Raw genomic sequence first — 24,009 nt, 5'->3', positions numbered from 1 at the left:
AAATGTCCCTATCCCACATGTTTGTTTTAGGATTAGCTCAGTGTTACTGATGTTGGCCTAGAAGCTCCTACTTAACCTTGCCAGTTCTCTAACAAATGACTGAATATAACTAGGTGGGAGTTCTTTTATTTCAAAGAAGTACTTGAAAATCAACTTTCACAGGGTGAAAGTCAGCATAATTGGCATCAGCATGAATTTTTCATTGTGCAAGTAAAAACAGAGTCAGGATTTCACCTAATGACTTTAACTCAGAGAGATATGCAAATTTAGATCTGTGTATTGACAGTGTTATGAATGAAGCCCACAATAGCAGCCTGATTATGCTTTTTTACACTCCCAGATTTAATCTATGATTTATCTTGGCAGTAGGGGAAGGCAAGCCTTTGATGCTTTGAGATTTAAATTATTTCCTTGGAGTCATCTAGGGGAGTTCTTTTACTGGAAGGAAAAGTATAGTAGAAGGATTGTTGATCCATTCCAGCCTATCCAAAGCTCTGGAGCAGTAATTGCCTTATATATCTTCATAAAACTGTGTTTTGTTTTGCTACCAGTCCTCAGTCTCTTAGAGTGACTGCAGTGAGGAGCTCTGAAAGTTACTTTGGTCCATTCATAACTAATTCTCTTGCCATTACAGATCATAACAGTCATGTAAGAGCTATCAAGAAACTTTTCATGTTGTTTTGCAGATATCATATGTTTGCCATCTGACTGTACAAGATATTCTATTCCAAGGCACAGCTTATAAAGGCACACAGGCAGGAAAGGGTTGGCTGGATACATGTACCCCTCCTGGCAGAATTCTAGAGGAAAGGGATAGTTGTGCAGAGAAACTACAAAATTATTGGACTGCACTGTAGTGCTTCCCTAAAGCTGCTGATCCTAAAAAGTCCTCTGATGTTTCCTTAGTAATTCACAAGACTGAGCCTCACTTCCAGTGATTTTTGTCAGCAAATAGTATGGGAGACTAAGGTAACAAAATCATCTGAAAATGGAATTGAGCCAAGCTTTTATTATGGAACAATACATGAAATGCTCATCAGGTGATTAAACACAGTGTTGAGTAAATGTTATGTCTTCATGCAATATTGTTATTTAACCTAGAAAACTGCAATTAAGGATTCCTGCAAAGTCCAGAAAGCTGGCTGCCTCTTCATGTTGATATTCTCCCATTTTCTGTGGACCTCTCCATCTAAATTCCTCTTGCTTCAGACAGTCTGAAGCTGTGCCCTTTAAAGGACTAATCAGGGATTTATTCTTGCCCATACCTCAGAAACTGGGGGAAACCTTTGATTCATTTATTCATTTATTCATTTATGCAATCATTGCTGGTAGAAAATATAGGGTGGCCTATAACATATTTAACCACTTGTAGCTGGAAGTTTTGCTGTATCACTAGGATTGCACTGCATTGCAAAGAGGTTCAGGTCTACAGTGAGGACGTAGCCAATGCAGGAATAATCTTGTCCTCCATAACACAATCGTAGTATAAATCCATGGGTCCATGAAATCTGCAGAAAAAAACCCCAAAATATAATTAAAAACCATGCTGGCTTTGGCCATACTAATAACATCTAAAGGGCTTTGAATCATTTAAGAACTTTTCTAACAATAATTCTTCCCAGTGGCCGGTGAGAAGCTGCTGTGAAGAATTCCTGTAGCTAAGTGGGCCAGCTCTCAACTGTGCCTCAGCTGGAAGGCTTTTTGAAAACTGCCAACTTACCTCCTAAGGCTGAGGTTTGAGAACTTTATGGTTTTGTTTTTAAAGAAGTTTCAGACCTTTGGCTTGTTGTGGATTAGCCTAACTCCACTGAAGTCTACCACAACACCCAGATTTTTAAAGGTATTTAGATATGTACAAATATCGGAATTTTAAGCAGATGAACTTTCTGTCCCTTGAAACAGATCAGCCCTGACAGACATACATCTCTGTATTCTCCTGCTTAAATGCTTTTGAAAGCATGGAGCTAAATCTGTGACTTTTATGTTAAAAAGTTAATTGGGAGTGATATAGCATCACCTGTTGTGGTGATGATTCAAATTTATCCCAGCTGACAAATTTTAAAGAACGCAGGAAGGCTTCTCTGTCATAAAAATGTCCAAATATATGTTTTATATATATATATAAAGTAAGTATGCACTGTAGAAGAAATATATATACCAATTGCAGGGTAGGCAAAAGCATTAGACTGGATGCACTAGATCCCTGTTGCAGTGTGGGAGACAATGTGGATTCAGCCAGTGTTCAAGGAATTGTTCTTCTGATCTCTGCTCCAGGCGCTGGAGATAAAGCATATACTCCTATTGAAAGAAAAGAAGAAGTAATTTCATTATGTAATCACTCTATTCTAATGTCAGGCCAATGAACCAGAAGAATTTTACAGCTTATGTAAGAGCAATTAATTTACCTCTTAAAAGAATCAAATATAGTGAAACCGTGTTGCTAGTCAGCTTGCCCCAACCTAGCAATATTTAATGAATGACATCATCATCCACATCAGTAAAGGTGTCAAGGAAGAATCTTACAACAATACCCATAATTTTGGAAGTCTGCATACACATTTCTCATTTGCATATTGACACAGAAGCTTCTGTTGGTCCTGAGGGCACAGAGGATTCTCACAGAGAGGTCTGTTGTAGCCTCTTTTGAAAATTGATTCCTGCTGGTTAGAGAACATTAACCCCTTGTAGGATCATGTGGCAGAACTCTGAAGGGTTCTAGGAGGGTAGCACACATCAGTGGTCTTTCTGTGATAAATAAAATAATGTGAATTTCCCATACCAATTTATAAGGAGGGGGTTTGGTCCCAGCAACAAATTACCAAAGTGGGTAAATTACCAAAGTGGGGTGTGTATCAAAAACTTGACCTCCTTCAGGAACAAAATTTACTTTTAAAAATCCCCAATCCCAGTGCATGTGGGCTCATAAGCTTTTGAACAGTAGACACATTTATTCCAAATACACCCCGCTGCTTTGCACAGCAGGCACTGTTGGAATGGAAGCTGTGGCCTAAACCCTTTGCACTGGCCAAGTATTCCTGCTGTCATCCAGCTCCCTGCTCTTTGTGCTGAGCAGAGCGTGGGTACCCTGGGTGCCAGCAGGCAGCATTAGATTCCTGCCTTTTACTGGGCTCTCCTCACAGCACAGGGAGACTTGGCTCAAATCCCTGGTGAGAGACTGCATTAGGAACTGGCAGAGAACAGAATTATATGACTGAGAAGAGGCCACGTTACAAAAAGCAGGATCTCAGTCAAAGTAAGATTAAAACATGCTGATAGCATAAATTACATTTTTGTAATAAACAAAGGAGGCAGATCTTGCTGTCTGTATCTGAACAGGTTTTTGATTCCAACAGCACTGTGGAAGTCAAAGAGTGTCACAAAGAATTGCAAATTGCATTCCCCAGCTCAGCATGATCTGGCCTAGTACAAACAGCTTTTGCTTAAAATACATGAACAGAGGTGGGTTCATCCCAGAAATCATTTCATTCTGCTACAAAGCATCCATACAAAATCAGTTTTTCTCCTTGAGCCAGTGGCAGAACTATGCACAGGGATGCAGCAGCCTTGCACCTTCACTCACAAGGGACAATCTCCATTTTCCACATGGCAGCGAGGGTTGGCTTTTTACCAGAAGATGTTTCCTTTTCTACTGAAAACCTTGACATTTAGTGAGCAAAACAAATACTCTTATGTTTGGGTTTTCTTACAGAAGGTCAACTTTGCTGTCTAGAAATAGAAGCTTGGAATTTCTCAACAAGTGTTTGTTCCTAATTGTGGAAGGATGGAGAAGGAACCCATAAGGATCATCAAGTCCAACTCCCTGCTCCTCACAGGACTCCCTAAAACTAAACCATAGACTAAATGTTGCACGTCAGATTGTCACTTCTTGCAGTACAGGATTTACCTCAATCCAACTGTTCTGCTGCTTTATTTGCTTTGTATTCAGTATGTGCTATATTTACTATATAACATTAATCCTGGTGGTATATTAAGCACCAGCACAGATGGGAGCTGTTATTCCTGCTAATTTGCAAAAACTGCAAGGCTCATTTAGCAACAGCTTAGAAACCAACCCAGTCCTGAGTGTTGTGGGCAGCAGTGAAGCCGCGAGGGTTTTGGCTCTGTTGTGCAATCCTCAGTGTATAAGGCTGTTAACAAGTGTGCAGCAATATCCCTGTGACAGCTTTGATTTGTCGTGGTGTCACACCTGACAAACAGCGTGTTCATCCAGAGTGGTGCACGGTCAGGTGGATTCTTTTTGGCTGGTGTACAATACCCCCTGGAAAAAGAAAACCAGGAGCTGTCTCCACAGTCCTGGCACACTCTGAGCTCAATCCTCAAGGATCTAGTGCTCCTCATGTCTTACAGAGTTCAGAGGTGTTCAGTATCTTGCCAAACTGAGCCCCTTGCACTCGTCACACGCTCACAACCCGTTGGAGCTTCTGGCTTCTGTGGGGTTTGCCTCTTCAGAACCATGTAATTTTAGCTCAGTTTATTTACTTTGGAAAGAAACAGGCAGTAATTTCAAAATACCTTAAGTACCCTCGAGAAGTGCAGAATTATATGTTACATCTTGTCAAAGCCAGTAAAACAGAAGGCCCTTTAATTCTTTTACTTTTTTCTTTTGTTGCAATAGGGTTTAGTAATAAATATGTGTAGATATCACATGCAAACCCAATGCTGTTGCATTAAGCTAGCAACTAAAAACTCCTACAATATCATTAAAAAAATCCTATCTGTATGCATAAATTAGTGAAACTAAGTGATTTTAAAAGCTAGTTGAGAACTACCTCAATCTCCACACTGACCACTGACACCTGCATCTCCTCCCTGCCTGCAGTGCAGAATGTACTGTTAAGCAGAAGACATTTCCTGTTATTTAGTTTTTCAGGAACAACCCGATGAAATGCACGTTTCTATGAGTGAAAAGCCACTTTCTTCTCGATAATTCGATCGGCGTTTGTGAACTGCGGTAAATAATCTGCACGTTCTGCAAGTGAACATTTCCTGAGCAATACTCAGCACTTACAGAACGCTCTTAGCAGCAACTGAAAGAATGTAAAGGGGATTTTTGACATCTCGTGGAAGAACTCAGCAGCTCAAAAGGGTGACACTCATAACATATTGCTTGGAATTAAATCTAATTAAACCTAATGCTAAGCACAAATGTTTCGGGGGGTTTTGGTGTTGGGTTTTTCTTTGGTTAATGTAGTTTAATAGTAAATGTCAAATCACCCTCATTGGCTCATCAGGGAAACCAGCTTTTCTCGGTCTGCTTTCACGACGAGTTCTCAGAAGCTGCTTGGCCTCTTTTTCAGACAAAATCGGTGAAGTGTCTAAAGGCAGAAAAGCAGGAATTAGTTCTGAAATTATTAAAAAGGTAATACTTTGCCTGTCAGTTGCAAAATGAAGTGTCTCCAAACCTGATTTTTGTCTCAATACAAAGTGTTCTTTCATTACAGCCCCTTCCTAGGGGATATTGCATTCCAGGAGATAGGAGTGGAATTTTAAACCATTTTTATACTTGTTTTCTCTAGTTCTACTAGTAGGAAGCAAAGCCTACATGTTCATGTTACTATAAAATGAGGAAATATAACAACACCATCTAACCACTGGCATCAGTGGCTCTCCCAACTCTTTGTTCTTTTCTGTGTTGTTTTATAGGATTCTTTTTCAAAGTAATGAGTTAGGTGTTGAAAAGGAGAGATTGCAATGAACATTCCACTTGCAGGACCTCGGTAAAATAAGATTAAAATAGTAAGCTAGTAAAATGAAACTTTTTGGGTTGACAACAAATTACTCCAGTGTGGTGATGTAGAGAGTTAAACACCAAATACAACAGCATGATTGTTAAAAATCTAATGGTGGAAAACCTGCAGTATAAAATGTTAAGTATTAAAAATGAAAGATACAAAAATATATGAATAATGAAAACTAAAACAGAAGGTTGAACTAATACTACTTATATGCTCTTCAGCTCTACATACATACACAGGTTTATTGATATAAACTCCTACCTGAAACAGTGGTCATCAGGACCAAGAAGGAGACAAACACAAGAAACTTCTTCATTTTGATTCTGCTTTCTCTCAGTCCGTTCCAAAATGAGTAACACTGACCAAGGCATTTGCCTATTTGAAGCAGCTACGTCAGTCACAAATGTTTGTTTATGCTTTAATTTGAGTGATAGTATGATTTTGAAAACATCTGGTCTGAAGGTTTGAATTAGTCTATTATCTGCACACACATTCTCGACATAACTCTGTTCCTGGGGGAAAGAAAATAGAAGACCTTTTTTTCCACTTCAGGCTTCAGAGTTACACTGGGTATTTTAAATTTGTGAAAATAAAGCACATCACCTTACACTTGGCACAGCAAGCAAAGGTTTTGGACGCCTAAGGTATATTATTGTTTTTAAAAGAAACAAGTGCCTATTACAGAATGTTAATTTCGAAGGCAGCTGCAAATCTTTTTCAAAGATTGTCTCTAACTTTACTCCAGCAGAGAAATACAGACTAAAGGGGTTTAACTCTAGCAAAGCCAAATTATCACTGCTGAGAAACACAGCAGAGTTTTTTATCAAATTAATAGAATCATACAAGTGAAAACTCATGTAATTCCTCTCTTTGCAGGACAAGCTAGTAGAAAACAGGATTATAAATATCCTTACTAGTAAATGCAGTGTGAAGTAAGGATGAAGGTTAAGAAATGTCACTGCAAACAGGTAGTTTCAGCCTTGAGAAATGTGACTGGGCAGTGCTGTGCTGGACATAAAAACCTAAAAGCTAAAAATGTGAGTGCTGTGGGCACAAGGGTTTGACCAGAGTGAAGCTTGAGGTGGGGATGGGGCAGTTCAGAGGTCAGGCTGTTCTGACGTGCTTTTCTGACAGGACTGTTCTTGGAAACCTGGGTATTACCCACCTATGGAGCATTTGCATTTTTCAGCCTGTGGTTTAAGATACCAAGACCGTAAAATCCCAAGAAATTTTGTATATATTGTGTGGATTTGTGTCATTGCTCAAGATACTGTTTTGAAAGCACAAAAACCTGTAGCTTCTAATAAATAGCAGCCACTGTTTTTAGAACTGCTGCAGGGGAAACAGCCAAACATATGAGGACAGAATGAAATTATAGGGGAAAATATTTATGTTGGGCAATAAAAACACAACTCAGGGAGCACCTCATTGCTGTCCACAACCACCTCAAAGGAGGGTGCAGTGAGGTGGAGGCCAGGTTCTTCAGCCGTGCCTGCAGTGAGAGGACCAGAAATGGCCTTAAACTGAGACCAGGGAGATTCAGATTAGATATCAGAAAAAATGTTTCACTGTTTGTGTGGTCAGGCTTGGAACAGGTTGCCCGGGGGGGTGGTGCAGTCACCATCCCTGGAGGTGTTCCAGAGGAGCTGGGCGATGTGGTTTGGTGGTTTTAGGGGTTACAGTGGCAGTGCTGGTGGACGGTGTGAGTGGATGATCTTAGAGGTCTCTTCCAGCCTGGATGATTCCGCGATGCTACGACAGAACGAAATCATGGGGAAGACCACTGACGGTCGGGCAAACAAGGCACAAACAGGGCGGTCATTCGGCCTTCTGCCCGGACCCGGTGGAGCCGAACCGCTCCGTCACGCACTGCGGCGGGTGCCGGCGGCGCCCCTGGCGACATCCGCGATGTCGCGACAGGCCGGGGGGCGGGCGGCGCCCGTCTCCTGGCAACCGCCTCGGCCGCTCCTTCCGCTTCCGCCCCCCGCGCGTCCCGCGGTGCCGCTCGGACCGCGCCGTGTCCTGCGGGCCCTGCCCGGCCCTGCCCGGCACTGCCCTCGGCAGGAGACCAGGGAGCGGCGCGGGGGCCGCGGGTGGGGCCACGCCGTGCCCCCCGCGGAGGGAAGGGCGAGGGGCGGCCGGCGGTCCCCGCGGGAGCAGCACGGCCCGGGCGGGCGGCGGAGGAGCAGCCCCCGCGGGAAGCCGCTCGCCCTGCCGATGTGGCGCAGGTCGGTGCCGAGCGGCGGGCAGGGGTCGGAGGATGGTTCATGAAGCTGCGCGCCGGCTCGCTGAGCGCAGGGGCCGCGCCGGGGCTCGCCCCGCCGCCCGCCCGAGCGGAGCGAGGGGTTAGTGCGGGGAGCCGCGGGCATGGAGGGCCCGGGCGGGCCCGACTGGCGCCTGGCGCTCTGGACGCTGTTCTCCGTGCTGCTGCCCGTGCTCATCACCGCCTGGTGCAGCTTCCAGCGGTCGCGGCGGCAGCTGCTGATACGGGACATCTTCCGCAAGAGCAAGCACGACTGGCACTACACGGACCTGTTCGGGCAGCCCTCGTACTGCTGCGTGTGCGCCCAGCACATGCTGCGCGGAGCCTTCTGCGGCTGCTGCGGGCTGCGCGCCAGCGAGCGCTGCCTCAAGAAGGCGGACCAGCGCTTCGCCTGCAAGGAGATCATGACGAGAGGCGCCGGGGCAGCCCAGAGCTCCGTCCCGCACCACTGGGTCAGGGGCAACGTCCCCCTGTGCAGCTGCTGCGTGGTGTGCAAGCAGCAGTGCGGCACCCAGCCCAAGCTCTGCGACTACAGGTACGGCTGGGGGCTCAGGCTGTGTAAGACAACGTTCGGTGCCGTGTCATTGTTGTGTTTTCTGCAGGGTTAATGGTAGACATCACCCCGAAGGAGGTCTTGCAGTAGTCATATAAGAAATGGTTAAAAAAAAAACCCCAAGCTAACTTCAAAGAGCCTAAAATTAAAATGGATGCTTGTGGGTAATTTGAGTCATAGATTAAGATTAGTGCGGCATTGCATCTCATGGCCACTCGTTCTCTTAATTGCATTACTCCAGCATGATGGGCAAGCTGCCCTGTAATTACATAGAAGAGGCTCTCTGTGTCCAAGAGAGTTTGTGTTTTAGGGGGTAACGCTAAGAAGGTTCTGATACATTTGTCATTTGTACAGTGGGTAGCCTGAGCAATGGGTGGCCCAGCTCACAGTTCAGAACACCAGAGTGTGTTTGCACATCTCAGAATTGCCATCTGCTCAGTGTAAACGGAACAAACAACTGTTCTATAGATGTTTCTGGTTCACTTTTAAGGATGCTCAAAAAAAGCTAATGGGAAGTTTTATAACCTACTGTGATATAATCTATTAAGATTTTCTGCTAAGAGTGTTTAAAAATGCAAAGAACCATTAAATGGTCTTTCATTTGTAAGGCTGCTTGCAAAGTTGTCTGTGGCATGTTGTGCCAAAATACAGCGATAGTGCCCCATGTCCTGGGTACAGCGTGTTGCTTCATACTTCCCAAAGGATGTCCTCTTTTAAGCTTATTTTTTGCCAGCTTTTGCTTTGCTTCTGTGTGATACTGGCAAACTGCTTGGTAAGTAAGCAGAATTACAGTGTAAGAGTATTACTTTCAGAAACAAAACCTTGAGAGTGTGTGTAGGAGAGGAGGAAAGGGGAGCAGTTTGGAGGCAAAGGGGAAAGGAAGGAAGAAGAGGAAAAGAAAGTCCTAGTATAGGGCAAGTATCATTGCTACTCGTGTGTTGGATTAGTCAGGGGAACTCCAAAAATAGCTTTCCCAGCTGCTTAAATCAAGGCTTTGGATGTACCAAATGAGGATTAACATTCTGCAGAGGCTGGTAGTGGATATTGCAGTATTTCCTCTTGTTCCGGTCTGTTTTCCAGGGCAGCTTTTAGAATAGGTCAAAAAACAGCAGTTTTGCATAACAGAATCCCATCAGCCTTGTACTGTGCTGTGCAGCCTTTTAGGTTTCAGATTTAAAGGGGTAATACCAGTATTAAGAAATGCATCAATTAATGTTGCTGGTAGTACTTTACTGAATTGATCTCCAGTGTTTTATCTGTGCTCTTTAAGGATAGAGAGGAGTTCAGGTTCTCATACAGGCTTTCGGTGTAACTGTTAATATCACAAACAATGCAGGAGGATATTTATAGCACCTGTATTTTACTGAGAACAAGATTAACTTACAACTGTCGGGGTTTTTTTCCCCCCACAGAATTCAAATGCTTTCCTAGACTTGAAAGCACATGAGCAATTTATGTCATTTTCTGTAGCCAATACATATTTTTCCCAGGAATGCATGGTTTTCCCTGTAATGTGCTTTAAATATTACTTATAATGGTGTGTGCCAACATAAGTAATTTTCTGAGAGTTAGTCTGCCTAAAATAAATGAGCAAAATCAACGTGCCTGTTGTTTGAGGGTTGTTTTCATGCTCTTTGGTCTTTTTTTTTTCCAGATGTGCATGGTGTCAGTACACTGTGCATGATGAATGCATGGTGGATTGTTTAAAGACTGAGGAGTGTACATTTGGAGAATTCAAAGACTTAATTATCCCACCCTACTATTTGTCTACAATCAACCAGATGCGTAAAGACAAAAAAACCAATTATGAAAAGGTAATGGCCTCCTGCTTCTTGGACCAAATAAACTCACAAACACACATTGAAACTTGAACTCAGTGCATTGTCAGGTTAATAACTATCAGGTGAATGTTCCAAGGTATATTAAGTACTTGCAGTGCTAATTCAGAGCTGTTTGTCATTTTACTAACAGGGTTGTCGAAGCACAGTCATACAGGTGAATTTTTTTATTCCAAAATACTGACATTTGAGTGCGTTTTGTGATTATATATTTATTAATTTTTACTACTGTGTTCATAACATTGTAGTGTTTGTTTTCCTGGGCACTGCAGAGTCTTCAGCCTTGGTGTGTCAGAAATACTTGTTCTGTTTTGACTCCTTGGGACTAACTGGTGACCTCCTCCTTTCAGCACTGACAGGGGGTGGGTTTTGGAGCAAGGCTGAAAACACTTTCAAACGTGCAGTATTTGTGTGACTGACTGACTGACTGACTGTCACCTTTTGCAGGTGGTACCTTACAGCAGAAAACACTGGATGCCAGTGATCGTCCTGGCAAATACTCGCAGCGGGAACAACATGGGCGAAACTTTACTTGGAGAGTTTAAAATGCTGCTGAACCCCGTTCAGGTATTTGCTGTGAAAAGCTGCTCTCCTAAAATGAAGGTTTCAATTAGAATGACCGTCACTTTGCTTGCACAATGGCAGCAGGATTTTTTGAATAATCAGTAGGAAACAAATTCATGCAGTTTGCTCTTTTGGAAAGAACAGCTTCGTAAAGAGAAACCAAAAATGTAGAGGCTCCGCCCACCCCCAAGTTTGTTGTGATTTTAATACCAGTCCAGATTTTTTTATTTACAGTAATAATGCAGTCATTAAGTTAATGAGAAGTGTCTGACTCTTGAAACAGTGTATGCAATTTGAAAAATGAAGTATTTAGATCTTCTTAATTTGAAGCCTGTATTTTAAATCCTCGCTTGTGGAAATGTCAGCATTTACAGTTTCTGCTTTGTGTAGTTGCTTTCCCCTTAAAATCCCCGTGGGATGGCACAGGATGCTGACGTAAGGCAGGCAGTTGTTCCCTGGATTTCCTGGCTGCACCTTAATACTCTTCCTTTGAAGTTCAAAACCCAGCCATGGAATACAGCCTAATAGAAATCACTGTGCATTTGTTTCAAATGCATCCCAATAAGGCTTTAAAGAATAAACCTCTTTGTATGCTGAGTGGTTTAAAATTACTCTTATCTGAAGTCTTTCATCTTTACAGAATTCATTGTCATGCTTCTAGATACAGACTTTTCTGAGGACTCTACCAGCTCAGTTTGTCAGTGCCATTTAATCTTAGTGAGGCAGCTGGAGCTCTGTTGTGAATTTGGGAAACCAAATCCTGCTCATAAAAGTCAAGACAGCTCATTTGCTAATGTGATATTGTAAATGGAGGATCTTTGTTTTGCATTGGGATGAGCTTCTCGAAGTTGTTTATCCAGGAGGCAAATCCTGAGTCATGTTGTGTGAACTTCTGGAATTCCTTCTTTCCCTTTCTTGCAGGTTTTTGATCTAAGCAAAATTGCACCTGCTAAAGCCCTCCAGCTCTGTACCTTGCTGCCTTGCAACGCTGTCAGGGTTCTTGTCTGTGGTGGGGATGGCACAGTGGGCTGGGTCCTGGATGCAATTGATGAAATGAAGATAAAGGTATTGTGGTTTTAATTTAAAAAACGTCTTATCAGTGAAATGAGCTTTGTTGCTGCTGAAGGGCTACCCCTAATCTCTTACCTGCATTTCTTCCTGAATAGTCCTGCAGAGAAATATTTGCAGAATTGCTTATTCATACTGGGGAGGGATGGGGGGAGTCTGTCTTGTTTTACAGAAGAGAACAACTTTAAAAAGCTTTCGTATTTTTCCTGAACTACAAGACAAGAACAAGCTGCGGGATATTTTATGCATTGTTATTTCCTCTTTGTCTAAACAGATTTATTTTGTCATAAACAGCATGGCTAATACTGGCTAATGCGCTCTGACTGCTCGCTTCTCCCAGCGCTCTCAGTCTTTTATAATAACCTCATAATTTTACCAGCTGTACTGGTTATATTGCCAGTGCATGAATGAGAGCAGTAATTTGCTTCTGCTCCTTATCATATATTCTGAAGAGTCTGTCTGTTTGCAGCCTCACCTCTTAACAGCAGAAGGAAAAAATAAGCTGGATGTTTACTGCTGATTTGAAATGGAAGATAATTCTAGTTTATAGGGTACTGCTAAGAAGTCCTGAGAAGATTAAGAATGGAGAATAATTACTAGGGCTTTAGTGCTTTACCTAATAAACTTTTTTCTAGTGCTAAAAGGAAGTTATTCTTCTTATATCAGTCTTTTTTTTTACTGCAGCTTTCTTGTTGATACATGAAATATTGTAGTTGAAGGGCATTATTACAACTTCATGCATAATCAAACTCATCTTGATAATTATTGTATGCTGATAAAGTAGAAATAAAGTAACTGTAAAGGTTAATGAATATGAGTATATGGTTACATGGTCTTGGACACTTGATATATTGTCCCTCAGAGCCAACAGAGTTGATGAAATCTGAGTTTTTCTTGGCTCAAATTGAGTCATTGGTGTTAGGTAAATACTGTTGAGGTTACCAGCAAAACCTTTTTATTATCAGCAGGAGGTTATTTGCTCCCTTCATTTATCTCGACTCTCAAATACAGGTTACCTGGCTGATAACTCTGCTTGAAAAAATAGTAACCACAGTGCCAGTTCACTTTGAGTGCTTTTCACAGCTGAATTTCCAGGGCCATAGTGCATCAGAAATAACTGCTCACCCTGCTGTGGTGAGGAGAGCCAAGCCCTTTGCTGAGGTGGCTGTTCTGAGTGTCTGCTTCTGTCACTGTGCTCTGCAGAGGTGTTTATCACCTGCTCCATCTGTGGGTGACAGACTGAGACTGAGACACTGCCTCTCCTCCCCTAAGTGTGTGTGACTGAACACTGGAATTCTGTGCATGTGTTGTTTAGACCCAACCTCACCTCAGTCTGTAAGAACATTTTGGTGTCTTGTTGTTCACAGCCTGCTGTGTTACATCTCAGAGTTCATATCACTTCCCAGATCCAGAGCACCATTCCTTTGAAGGAGTACTCTGTTCAGTGTTCATGATGCATTGTTTCCATATTGTGTTTGTAATTCTCTTTCCTTCTCACAGTGGTTTAACATTTCCTTCCCTTACGTTATCCCCGTGGTAAGTAGTTCAGTGTACCATCTGCTGTGCTGACAGTGCCAGCCCAGTGCCCAGCTCTGTGTCAGGATTTGTGGTATTTACCTAATCTGAGCATTTGGGGATGAAATGGAGACAATGAGTGCTGGAGCAGGAGCTGACACGCAGTGGTTTTGTATCCTAGGGGCAAGAACGATACATCCCACAAGTTGCAATTTTACCTCTGGGAACAGGGAATGACCTGTCCAACACACTGGGCTGGGGGGCAGGTTATGCTGGAGAAGTCCCTGTGGAACAGATCTTGCGGAATGTCATGGAGGCAGATGGAATCAAACTAGACAGGTAAGGGACAGTGAGAAGGTAAAATGTGTAGGACCCAGTGCTGCTGTAACTCTGCTGATGGGCCACTGCAGCACTTTAGATAAAGAAACGCAAGTGTTGCTGGAAGGAAATACAAAAACTGAGGTCCAAATTTGGTCTTTATTTAATTGTTATGCAGGGCTTAACTCCTTCATAATTTAACTAAGTTTAATCTTTTACCTTGATCCCAGTATAGATATGAGATTCCTAACTGCAGCCTTGTACTGAGAACTGTCACGAGTCTAAGTTACAACTGTTGTTTTTCAGATGGAAGGTTCAAGTAACAAACAAAGGATACTACAACTTAAGGAAACCAAAGGTGTGGCTTGCAAGTATAAATATGAATTCTATGGAATACCTCTAGAAGTATTTTTCTGTTTACCAACTTCCCATTAAACACTCTGAATTTTAAACCCTAATAATAATTATATTTAATAAGACCATAACTGGAAGTTTTGTCTTACAGGTATTCACAATGAACAACTACTTTTCTATAGGACCTGATGCTCTCATGGCTTTAAATTTCCATGCTCATCGTGAGAAGACTCCCTCTCTGTTCTCCAGCAGAATTATCAATAAGGTGGGTTTGGTAAAGTGACATTCCCTCTTTGTAGTTGTTGATTTGACTTAAGGCTGTTTTCTGCTTTACATTAGTTTACTCCCCTACTTCCTTTCATGCAACTTTAAGAGTTTAAATTCATTTTTCTTGGAGAGGGGACTCCACAGGGAAAAAAAACATTTCCAGCCCACTACCAGGTGTTACTGCCTTGGCTCTACTTACAGAATTTGCTGTTCAGTTTTTGCTCAGAATTTCTCATTTGCTTTGAAACGTAGTGGGTTAAAGACATTGCTTATTTCCTTTTCCAGTGGAAAGTAAGTTTCTTATTCAAGTGGTAGCCCATCTCATTTGGAAAACTTTAGTTTGAGTGCAAATAAGGTTTGCAGAGCCATAACTGTACATGAATATTTCACATAGTCTCCATATGTGTTTTTCTAACAGTGTTTTCTTTTCTCCCTGTTTTGTTTTGGGGCTTTTTTGTAGGCTGTTTATTTTTTTTATGGAACCAAAGACTGCTTAGTACAAGAATGTAAAGACCTTAACAAAAAGGTTGAGGTAAGTTTTTTAGCTTGCTTATTTTCTGGATAGTTAGTGGAGTGTAAAAACTTATCATGTGAAGAAAAAAAAAAAGGGAAGAAACTTTGCACTTTTTGTGATATTTGTGTAAGGGTGGGTCTAGCCTTGGAGTATTTTTGGTGTTCTTTTTGCTATCTGCAGCTTACTTCATGGAATTTGTGTTTTGAGCTTACTGAAAATTCCTAATTTTTTTTCTGGCCTTGACTGAGTTCTATGAGTTCAGGCACAGATATATTCAGATAAAATTTGCCTTAGCACCAGAGGCTTACATAAGTGAGAGTTCTTTTTCTTTTCTTTACTAACACAAGTTTACTACAGCTCAGGATATCTCGTGAAATCAGAAGTAATTTTTTTTTTTTAAATATGGAAAGAAAACACATTCTCTTTGTACAGGGTAAATTTTTCTTGAAGTGGAAGCTTATTAAAAGAGCATAAAGAGAATAACTAGCTTATACTGAAGTACTGAATTTGATCCACAGTAACTAACTTCTGTTTGTCTTTTAAAGCTAGAGTTGGACGGTGAGAGGATCGAGTTGCCCAATCTGGAAGGCATCATTGTGCTGAACATTGGCTACTGGGGAGGTGGCTGCAGGCTCTGGGAAGGAATGGGGGATGAACCTTACCCCTTGGCAAGGTACACAGTGCATTTTTGGCTTTCCTTTTTCCCTCTAACAGCCCTTGTAGTGGAAGGAATTCCCCCCAGTAGACTGTGCTTACATAGCCAGACTTACCTGCAAATCAGAAGGATTCCTGGGCTGTCTCACATTTATTTATTTTCCTCATAGTAGAGACTTTGATTAAATGCATCCCACACGTCAGGGGGTTCTCTAAAGACTCAAAATGCCTGGCATGACAGACAGCAGTAGCATTGAAGAGGCTGTTAAAAATTAAAGTAGCCTTCAAAAAGTAGAAGATGGATCTATTTTAGAACTTAAAGAACTCATCTCAATGGAGGTTAAAACAGAAAGTCAAAACAAAACACATCCAAATTTTAACTCCTCTGCTCTGAGTAAGCTGTGGCGTCCTTCTTCAGAAGCCATATATACAAATATACTTCAGAGTTCTGTTACAAGGCTTATGATCCTGGATTTCTAAAAAATACTTGGGCAAGGTGCTTTACCCTAATCTGAAAAAATTAAGCCATTAAAAGATTTTCCTGTAGATTAATAACTGAGTGCAAAGAAAGAACATTTTACAAGTTCGTTGAAAAGAAGTCCACTGTGAGCTTTAAGTAAGCACAATGAGCCTTGGAAAGTTGTGAATCTGTAATTTCCAGAAGCCAGCTGGTGTGTTGCTCCATAATTGCAGGGTTTTATTTGCTCTTCACTGAGCTTTGTTGTCCAGCACAAATAGATAAACCTCTTTGTAGAACATTTCTCTGTGTGGAAGCCATAAAAGGACTGTGCAATATCTGGACAGGAATGCTGGAGCTCCTGAGCATCACTAAGAAGAGTGTCCTGTTTTTGTTTCCCAGGCATGATGATGGACTTCTGGAAGTTGTTGGTGTTCATGGTTCTTTCCACTGTGCCCAGATCCAGGTGAAACTGGCCAACCCTGTTCGCCTGGGGCAGGCACATACTGTGAGGGTGAGTGCTCATTGTCAACCTGCTGCTTCCCTACATTTTTTTTCATAAATACACAGTGCAGAATCTCAGTCACTCAGCTGTCAGATCTGAAGTTGCAGTTGGCAGTTGAGGTAGATGTTTCTCTTGCTTAGTAAAAATTAAATATGTCATAATTCACAGTCCTGCTGTGAGTCCAGGACCCTAACCCTGTCCAGGACTGGGAACGTGCCTGGCATCAGTACACAGCACCTGGAAAAGGTGTTTTCAGGGCCCCTTTGAGCTGCTGTGATGGTGTCTTGTTCTGTTTGATCCCAGCTGATCCTGAAGAGCTCGAAGATGCCGATGCAGGTGGATGGAGAGCCCTGGGCCCAGGGGCCCTGCACGGTCACCATCACCCACAAGACTCACGCACTGATGTTGTACCACTCGGGGGAACAGACGGATGATGACGCTTCCAGCCTGTCCGAGTAGCACCTTGGGACAGAGCAGAGGGATGAGGACGTGCAGATTTTATGGAATTCGACGTGAGACAGCGAGGAACTTCAGCTCGTTAAAACGCACCTAACCTAGAGTGAGGTTTATGCTGTGAGGTTCACACTTGTGAATGAATTAGAGCTGAGGAAAAAGCCATGCTTTGACACGCCTGAAAACTTTCACAGCTCAATTACCACAACTGGTTTGCCTTTTAGATTGGTGGTGATGCCCTCCAGCCTTTATAGCTGGAGTGAGTTACTCCAACAGCTCGAAAAGGACAGATGCTGCAGCCTTTCCTTGCTGAGGAGTCAGACCTTCTGCACATCCACAGTACAGTGTGTGGATGTTCCATACCCTTGGAAAGGGGCACAGCTGGAGTCTGACCTGCTGCCACCTGCCCTCTTCCCCAGGACAGAAGACCAGACCAAGTAGGATGTGGGCTGATTTCCTGACAGCAGCCTGCTCCTGGCTGCCACCTCTGCTTGGGAGCAGAAGAAATAACTGCCTGTACAGTGCATTTCTAATCTGTTCTCTGAGAGAGTGGAGGATCTGAGAGCTCTTGGGAAGGTGGTCAGCAAGAAAAAGATGCTTTTGGACCAAAGGTTTCTGGAAGTGTTCTGTCAGTGAATGACCTTTCTCAGTGGCTTTGTAAGCCATAAAGTACCCCTGACATCCTGAGTATCCAAGATACAGCTCAGAGTAATTGTACCATGACTTGCACTGAATGATCCTGTGACTTGACTCAGCTTCAGTCCAGTGAGAGACTAATGCCAGGCTTTGTAAATAACAGCATCACAGTTCTTGGGGAGGCTTTTTGGAGGAAAACTTGGACAAAGAGCAGCCTTTTTTGGCTGTTTAGAGAGAAAGGCTTTAAAGAAATAATGATGATTGACAAATGTGGGGTATTTTTTAAAGACTTGTTAAAGTTCTGAGAATGCTCAGTAGTAAATCAGTCTGTTAACTGTGTCCGTTTTAAGAGTGGAGGTTGAGAGCTGAGTTTGCAGAAGTTGGCAGGTTCTGGCATTCCTGTGCATAATTGGATTGTGAAAAAAGCATGGAAGCATTTCTTTTCTGACTGGCTCTTAGGGAGCCAAAGACAGCTTGCTGGTACCTACATTTCCCTTATGATTATAAGGTGAGGAAAAGGTTAAAGCTTGAAGGTTCAGAACACGTAAACAGTGCACAGGGACTGTCAGTTTGGCCTATCTGAAGCTTCTCAGGTTAAAGCTTCTCAGGTGAAAACATCTTCATGGTTAACAAAAGCAAAAACCTGCTTCCTTTTTCCTCTTTTGTTGCAGGCATTTTAAGCCTGCAGTGGGTGAGAGGTGAATTGGGGTTTAAAATGTCAGGTTAGTCCAGTTCAGTTGCTGAAGGTGCTCTTCCAAGAAGGAAGAGAATTTATGCTACATAAGCCAAGATTGTAAAAGAGGTTGAGAGCTTTGGCCTGAACTTTAAATATTGCTGCGTTTGTCCATTGCTCCCCCGTGTTTGTTTGTTTGTTTGTTTGTTTCCTTTTTATTTTGTGCTTACAGGAAGTGAGACCACTGGGTAAAGTAGGCTGTGTTTCTAGGTTTTTTAAAATGAAACCATTTTTCAGCCATCTGTAAAATGATGTTTTCGTTAACGGTGAACGAACTATTTATATTTTAAAGTAATTTATTGAAAACTTGGCAAAGTCAGTATTTTTAAAACCTTCAACTGTAATCCTCTTTGAAGAGCGTTTTTAACTCGATGGTGTTCCTTGTAGAAAGTGTCTGTACTAGAACTTCAATACTACTGATTCTCAGTGAATTTATAGGTGTCTGAAAATGTGATTAGAGTGTAATGAGCTGTAAACAGAAGCCATTTGTAAATTCCATATTCATTAGCCTTATACACCTCATTTTAATTATTTTACTGTATGTAAATATAGATAAAAATAATAGTTAAGTCTATGTAAAAAGTGTTTAAGATACCCTAGATATATGTTAGATGAATCTACTACCTTTTTTTTTTCCAGTTATGAGGTTCAATTTGTATTAGCAAAAATCTTACCAATTAAGTTATTTTTTTTTAAAAAACTTGTAACCATCAGCATCCTAAAAATATTTAAGTTCTGTGCTCTGGTTCTTATGTAACTGTTGTTTACAAACAAATGACAAGTCTCTGGAAAAGCAGGGGATGTGCTCTGAAAGGCAGCATTTGCTCAAGAGAAATGATACCACTGGTTGCTTTAAACTATTCATGATGCAGTTTAAAGAGTTGCCTGAAGCTGATCAGGTAATTATTCAAATTGGTTTATAGCCTGAGAACTTTTAACTGTTCAAAAACTTCACTCTTTGGACTCCTGACATCTAACAGAGAAAGAAGTGATGTCCAGGCTTTGAAGGCTCCTTGTGTTGCTGTAGGTGAGCAGTGAGTTGGTTTCTCACCCAGTGGGTGTTTGTGCATCCTCCCACTTAACTGCAGCTTGCTGGGAGTCCAGTCCTAACTGTGTGAAACCCTCTGGGAAATGTAAATCCATCATTCCTGTTGGAGAAACAAAGTGAAAGTAGCACCTCATTGGGTGCTTGTTTGGGAAAACCCCTGGTAAATGGCCTTGTTCGTGAAGTTTGAGTCTCAAATGGTGATGGCAGCAAATGTGGCAGTGGTAAACATGAGGAAGCCTCTTGTGAAATTGTATTTATGGTTCTTTAGGGTTGAACTGTCCAGTTCCCAGTGGGACATGGGCTCACCCTTCCATTGTAACTCTGTGTAGCTGTCATACCATGACGCGAAAAGTTCTTGTAAGACATGCATTGTTAGCACTGGCATCTGTTGGGAAGTCTTGCTGTTTCCAACTGTCCTTTGGTTTCAATGTATCCTCCTTCCCTCTGTGTTGCCAAGTGGGTTAAAGTCTGTTTTGAGTTCCTTTGATAGAACTGGTTTTAGTCCCACTGCAGATGGTCGGTGTCAGCAATGGGTTCCCAGAGTCTAACGCTGCACAAATGCCCTTGGCTGATTTGTAACAGAGCTGCAACTGCCTGATGTGCTGTGCATTGTGACTGTAAACTATTCCATGCCTTTTTAATGTTGTAGTGCATAAAGCACCTGTTCAAACAGCTACAAGGAGGGGATAACTCCTCCTGTAGCTTGGAATCCTGAAAACCCCACAGAGAGGACCTCTCTCTGTCTGGGAGAGGGGACTCTGCAGCTGCAGCTCCTGTCCTGCATGGAAGAATTTTCCCTTTTCCTCTTAATCATTAACATTGGAAAAATAGTGAAAGTAATGTTTCAGAAAGACAAATAATGAATTGTTTCTTCTGTCAGTCTTCATACATCATACCTTTGTGTAAAATGTGCAGAGCAAACAATAACATCAACAGGCAAGCACTTAAAAGCGAATTCACAATGTTTAAGTTTTATTGCTGCATTTATTAGCTTAACTGAAGTTTGGTCTGATAACTGTCTTTACTGTGGTTTCTGAGTCCCGTGACATGCAGTACAAAAACCATAGGTTTGCATGGAAAGCCTTTCTGTGGGTCAGCTCCTTGCCTGGCTCACACCAGGCTCGTTTACACGTGTTGAGAGGATCTGATGGGTGTTTTCATGTGCACAGAACCTCCTGTCACAGGCTTTGTTTGACTTTGTGTTTTCACTTCAGCAATTCATAGCAGGGTTAAACCGTTTCAAATGCCAGCTGGATCTTTCTTCACGTCTGGGCTTCATAAAAAGTCCAAACTTGCATTTTTAGTCTTCAAAAACAGCTGAGGGAAATGGCATTCATTTATGCTTTGGGGTTTTTTTTTGGTATGTCTGTTGTTCCTGGTATTTAAAGCAGGTCAGGGTAGTATGTAGAGCATACCTTTAAGAGCATTTTGGAATTTTTGCAGTTATTAAAGAACACAGTCTTGTGTTTTTCTTTCCCTGCAATAGAAATATTTTGGTTTCAAATTAATTTTGGATTCTGTTCAAATTGGAACATTTTTCTCAGCACTGTTATGAATTGCTTTTCTTGTTTATAATGTAAAGACTGTAGCATAACTTATGCATTTGATACTTTTTTATATGTTCACTTCCAGTGTTTCTCCATATGGTTTTTTTCCCCCCCACATCTTGCTTTTCTTGGTCACTGAGGAACTTGAAACACCACTGTCTTTAGTTAGAAGTTTTAAGTATTTGCCATCAGAAAACAGACTGGAGCTTCTCCTGGTTGCAAAAAACACTTTACCATTTTTGAACACACTTGGAGGCAGTGATCTTGAGGCAGCACTTATAGCAAGAGTGAGGTAAAGGTTAATTCTGTGTAACCTCAGCTGATTCAGATTGAGAATTTATTCCCCCCTCTTGCTTCTTTCCCTCAGTCATTTAATTACTCATTTTGTGCTGGCTCAGTTTCAGCTAAAAACTGTCATTTGGGACAGTATCAAAAGCTCTGCTGAAGCCAGGATGGTTGAGCTTCTGTCCAGTTTATCCTCATGTCAGCCAGCCTGTCAGCAAAGGAAACTGGAAAGGCTCCACACAGCTGTTCATAGCCCAGTGACCCACCTGCCTGGCTTTTCCAGTCCCCATGACTCCCTGGGAGCTGTCAGGACTCCAAAAGATTCCCAGACCCCCTGGCCTGCTTTGAAAACACAGTTTTTGCTCGTTGCTGCTGGGCAGGAACCTCCTGGTTCTCCCCATTCTGAGAACTGAGTGTTAAAGGGTTTGCTTTCAGTTTGGCCAGTTCCTTCTGGTTCTGTGTTGTGTTGCACTGAAGCTCAGAGCTTTTACAGTGTGTTCTTGTATCTCACTGGTTAATAAAAGCCCAAAGCACTGCACCTTCAGCTGGGAGCAGCACAATGGTATCAGTGTTAGAGGAGTTACTCTTTTTTTTTTTTCTACTTGGCAACAAATGCTTTTGGTAGAGCAGCACTGGAACCCAGTTAGTCTAAGGGTAAGATATTTAGTAATCTTTGCATGTGTTCTAACTGAAAACCCTTTCAGGCTACTAGCAGTTTTCTTCCTTTTGGAAAAGGAAAAATTGAATATTCAGTTAGGAGTAGATTAGGTTGTCTTCAGTTTTAAAAATACCAGTACATAACTGATTCTGTTGAATGTGAACTACTTAGTTAAAAAATTCCTTTTTTTCCGAGAAATCAGAGCTGCTGCTTGAACACAGGGACGAGACAGCAGAGGCCACTTGTTTAGTGGTAATTAAACATATTGAGAGAATTTACATGTTCTCTCTTGATGAGGCCACAGTTCTAAAAGCACGACATGATCACAATTTTGTTTTCTTGCTAAGAGTGCTGAATATTCAATTCAGGTTTTGGGCATCTCAGGGAGATAATTCCAGCTGGATAAAGCCACATGCCTTGACTAAACCTAGTGATGTTGTGCAGACTTACCTTAGCTGAGGATCTGGCCCTTCACTGTATGAATGTATTCAAAATTGTACTTTGTTAATGCTGCCCTGTGTCCTGTGTACCCCTACTGCTGTATGAAATTAATTTTTGGCATCGTTTAATTTGCAACTCATTTGTAGATTTCAGCATAGAAATAATTTTAAGGTTAAGTGGGAACTTATATTGTGAGTTTATTGCATTCTATAACTTCAAGGTTTACATCCCTCAAAAGCCATTTTGTCTGCTACCAACTGCTGTAATCCTTCGAGTACCTCCAGCCATCTTCTCTTTCTAGGATTTTTATAGTTAAACAGAATGGATTTTTATTTTTGTAGCTTGTAACTTCAAATGTGTACAGTAGTTTAGTAATCAGTGATCAGAATACTGTAAAAATGTTACTTTTAAGAGCTGTAACTTTAAATTGGTAATAACTACTTACAAGAAAATACCAGCATGTTAGCAGTTAAAAAAAAAAAAAAGGTTATTCTTTAGCTTCACATACTGTGATGCTGCAGCTTGGGGTTTGCATTGAATGTGTTTATCCATATATTCTGACATTGCACTAAACAGGAAAAATATGAGCTTAAAGTGCAATAGGTCAACAAATAGAATTTATAACATCTTAGCTTTTCTCATGTTATAAAATTAACATTTGGGATTCAGTATTTTTTGGTTTCCCACCGAACAGTAAGGAAGGAGTGATCAGTGGACTCCTGACAGATCAGTTGTATCCAAATGATGCAGTTTGAGATCTGTATTTAGTGCTTTAAACATAAGCAGACACCTTCTGCATCATTCCTGCCTCTCTCCTCAGAGGACACAAACTCAGAGCAAACCCCACTGCTCCTCACAGCTGTACAGTATGTGAGATCTTCCTTGCAAGGAAAGAACCAGCCACCATAATCTTGAACCTCCAAAATAAGCATTTAAATCAAAATTTTCCAATTTTTCCTTGACATCAAGTGACGTTTTCACATCCCAAACTGGTTTTCCTTTTGTTTTTAAAAGGAGGGCAGGCTGAAATGGGAGGATAAGGAAGTATTGCTGTAAAAAGTCTTGGTCATAAAAGCTGGGAGGTCTGTTCTTTATTTGCTGCAGAGGCACAGTGACTGTGATCGTGTCTCATAAAAACTTGTGATGTGTGCTCCAGTCATGACATGGGGTGATGTGTGATTTGAGTGCTTGGGTCGGGTTCTGTCTGTGAGAAGCTGCAGCTTCACAAAGCCACAGAACTACTCCGTTCTGGGGTGTTACTCCACAGTAAGGGAGGCTGGAAACCTCAGTGAGTTGTACCGTGGCTGTCTCTGTGACTTGCGCTCCCGGAAGGCTCCTTAGAGAAACATCTGCTCCATATTTGTCATAGAAGTTTGTAAATACAGGTTTTTCACACCACTGACTCTGTTACTGAATTTCCTGTTGCACTTTTTGTTGTCTTGTTGTTTGTACTGTATTCTTCTGTAGATGTAAGTGTGTGGATTAAAGTATTTAAACTCAGGGGTTTTTTTATTCCTCACTATGCATAAAAGCAAGTATGATTTTTTTCAATCCTCTGACAACCCCGGGATGAGGATGACTG

The 24,009-nt window shown here is 41.8% G+C and overlaps 2 protein-coding genes across 2 annotated transcripts; one reads left to right on the top strand and one right to left on the bottom strand.

Moving 5' to 3' along the window:
• Window positions 1-1,015: 1,015 nt before the first annotated feature.
• CUNH17orf67 (chromosome unknown C17orf67 homolog) lies at window positions 1,016-6,132 on the bottom strand. Its single transcript, XM_050319260.1, has 4 exons — window positions 6,018-6,132; window positions 5,236-5,336; window positions 2,159-2,298; window positions 1,016-1,508 (listed from the first exon to the last, which is right to left on the bottom strand). The coding sequence occupies exons 1-3, from the start codon at window positions 6,070-6,072 to the stop codon at window positions 2,182-2,184; spliced, it is 273 nt and encodes a 90-aa protein (XP_050175217.1). The 5' UTR covers window positions 6,073-6,132; the 3' UTR covers window positions 1,016-1,508; window positions 2,159-2,181.
• A 1,633-nt stretch (window positions 6,133-7,765) lies between these two features.
• Window positions 7,766-23,927, top strand: DGKE (diacylglycerol kinase epsilon). Its single transcript, XM_050319082.1, has 11 exons — window positions 7,766-8,554; window positions 10,227-10,386; window positions 10,858-10,977; window positions 11,896-12,039; window positions 13,739-13,896; window positions 14,182-14,233; window positions 14,381-14,494; window positions 14,957-15,028; window positions 15,556-15,683; window positions 16,524-16,635; window positions 16,930-23,927. Exons 1-11 carry the CDS (start codon window positions 8,124-8,126, stop codon window positions 17,083-17,085), a joined length of 1,647 nt encoding a protein of 548 aa, XP_050175039.1. The 5' UTR covers window positions 7,766-8,123; the 3' UTR covers window positions 17,086-23,927.
• The last annotated feature ends 82 nt before the right edge of the window (window positions 23,928-24,009 follow it).

The sequence above is a fragment of the Myiozetetes cayanensis genome, unplaced genomic scaffold (genome assembly GCF_022539395.1).
Source record: "Myiozetetes cayanensis isolate MyiCay16 unplaced genomic scaffold, myiCay2020 scf22, whole genome shotgun sequence".
NCBI classification, from domain to species: domain Eukaryota; kingdom Metazoa; phylum Chordata; class Aves; order Passeriformes; family Tyrannidae; genus Myiozetetes; species Myiozetetes cayanensis.
This window is presented reverse-complemented; position numbering and strand designations above follow the sequence as displayed.

What these genes read in the sequence shown, in the direction of transcription:
- CUNH17orf67 (XM_050319260.1), bottom strand. Translation starts at nt 6,072, where the DNA reads ATGAAGAAGTTTCTTGTGTTTGTCTCCTTCTTGGTCCTGATGACCACT. An exon ending in CCTGATGACCACTGTTTCAG is followed by an intron (nt 5,337 to 6,017) that starts GTAGGAGTTTAT and finishes TTCTGCCTTTAG; the next exon opens with ACACTTCACCGATTTTGTCT. An exon ending in TCCCTGATGAGCCAATGAGG is followed by an intron (nt 2,299 to 5,235) that starts GTGATTTGACAT and finishes TTCTTTCAATAG; the next exon opens with GAGTATATGCTTTATCTCCA.
- DGKE (XM_050319082.1), top strand. Translation starts at nt 8,124, where the DNA reads ATGGAGGGCCCGGGCGGGCCCGACTGGCGCCTGGCGCTCTGGACGCTG. An exon ending in TGCTGCTGAACCCCGTTCAG is followed by an intron (nt 10,978 to 11,895) that starts GTATTTGCTGTG and finishes CCTTTCTTGCAG; the next exon opens with GTTTTTGATCTAAGCAAAAT. An exon ending in ACAACTTAAGGAAACCAAAG is followed by an intron (nt 14,234 to 14,380) that starts GTGTGGCTTGCA and finishes TTTGTCTTACAG; the next exon opens with GTATTCACAATGAACAACTA.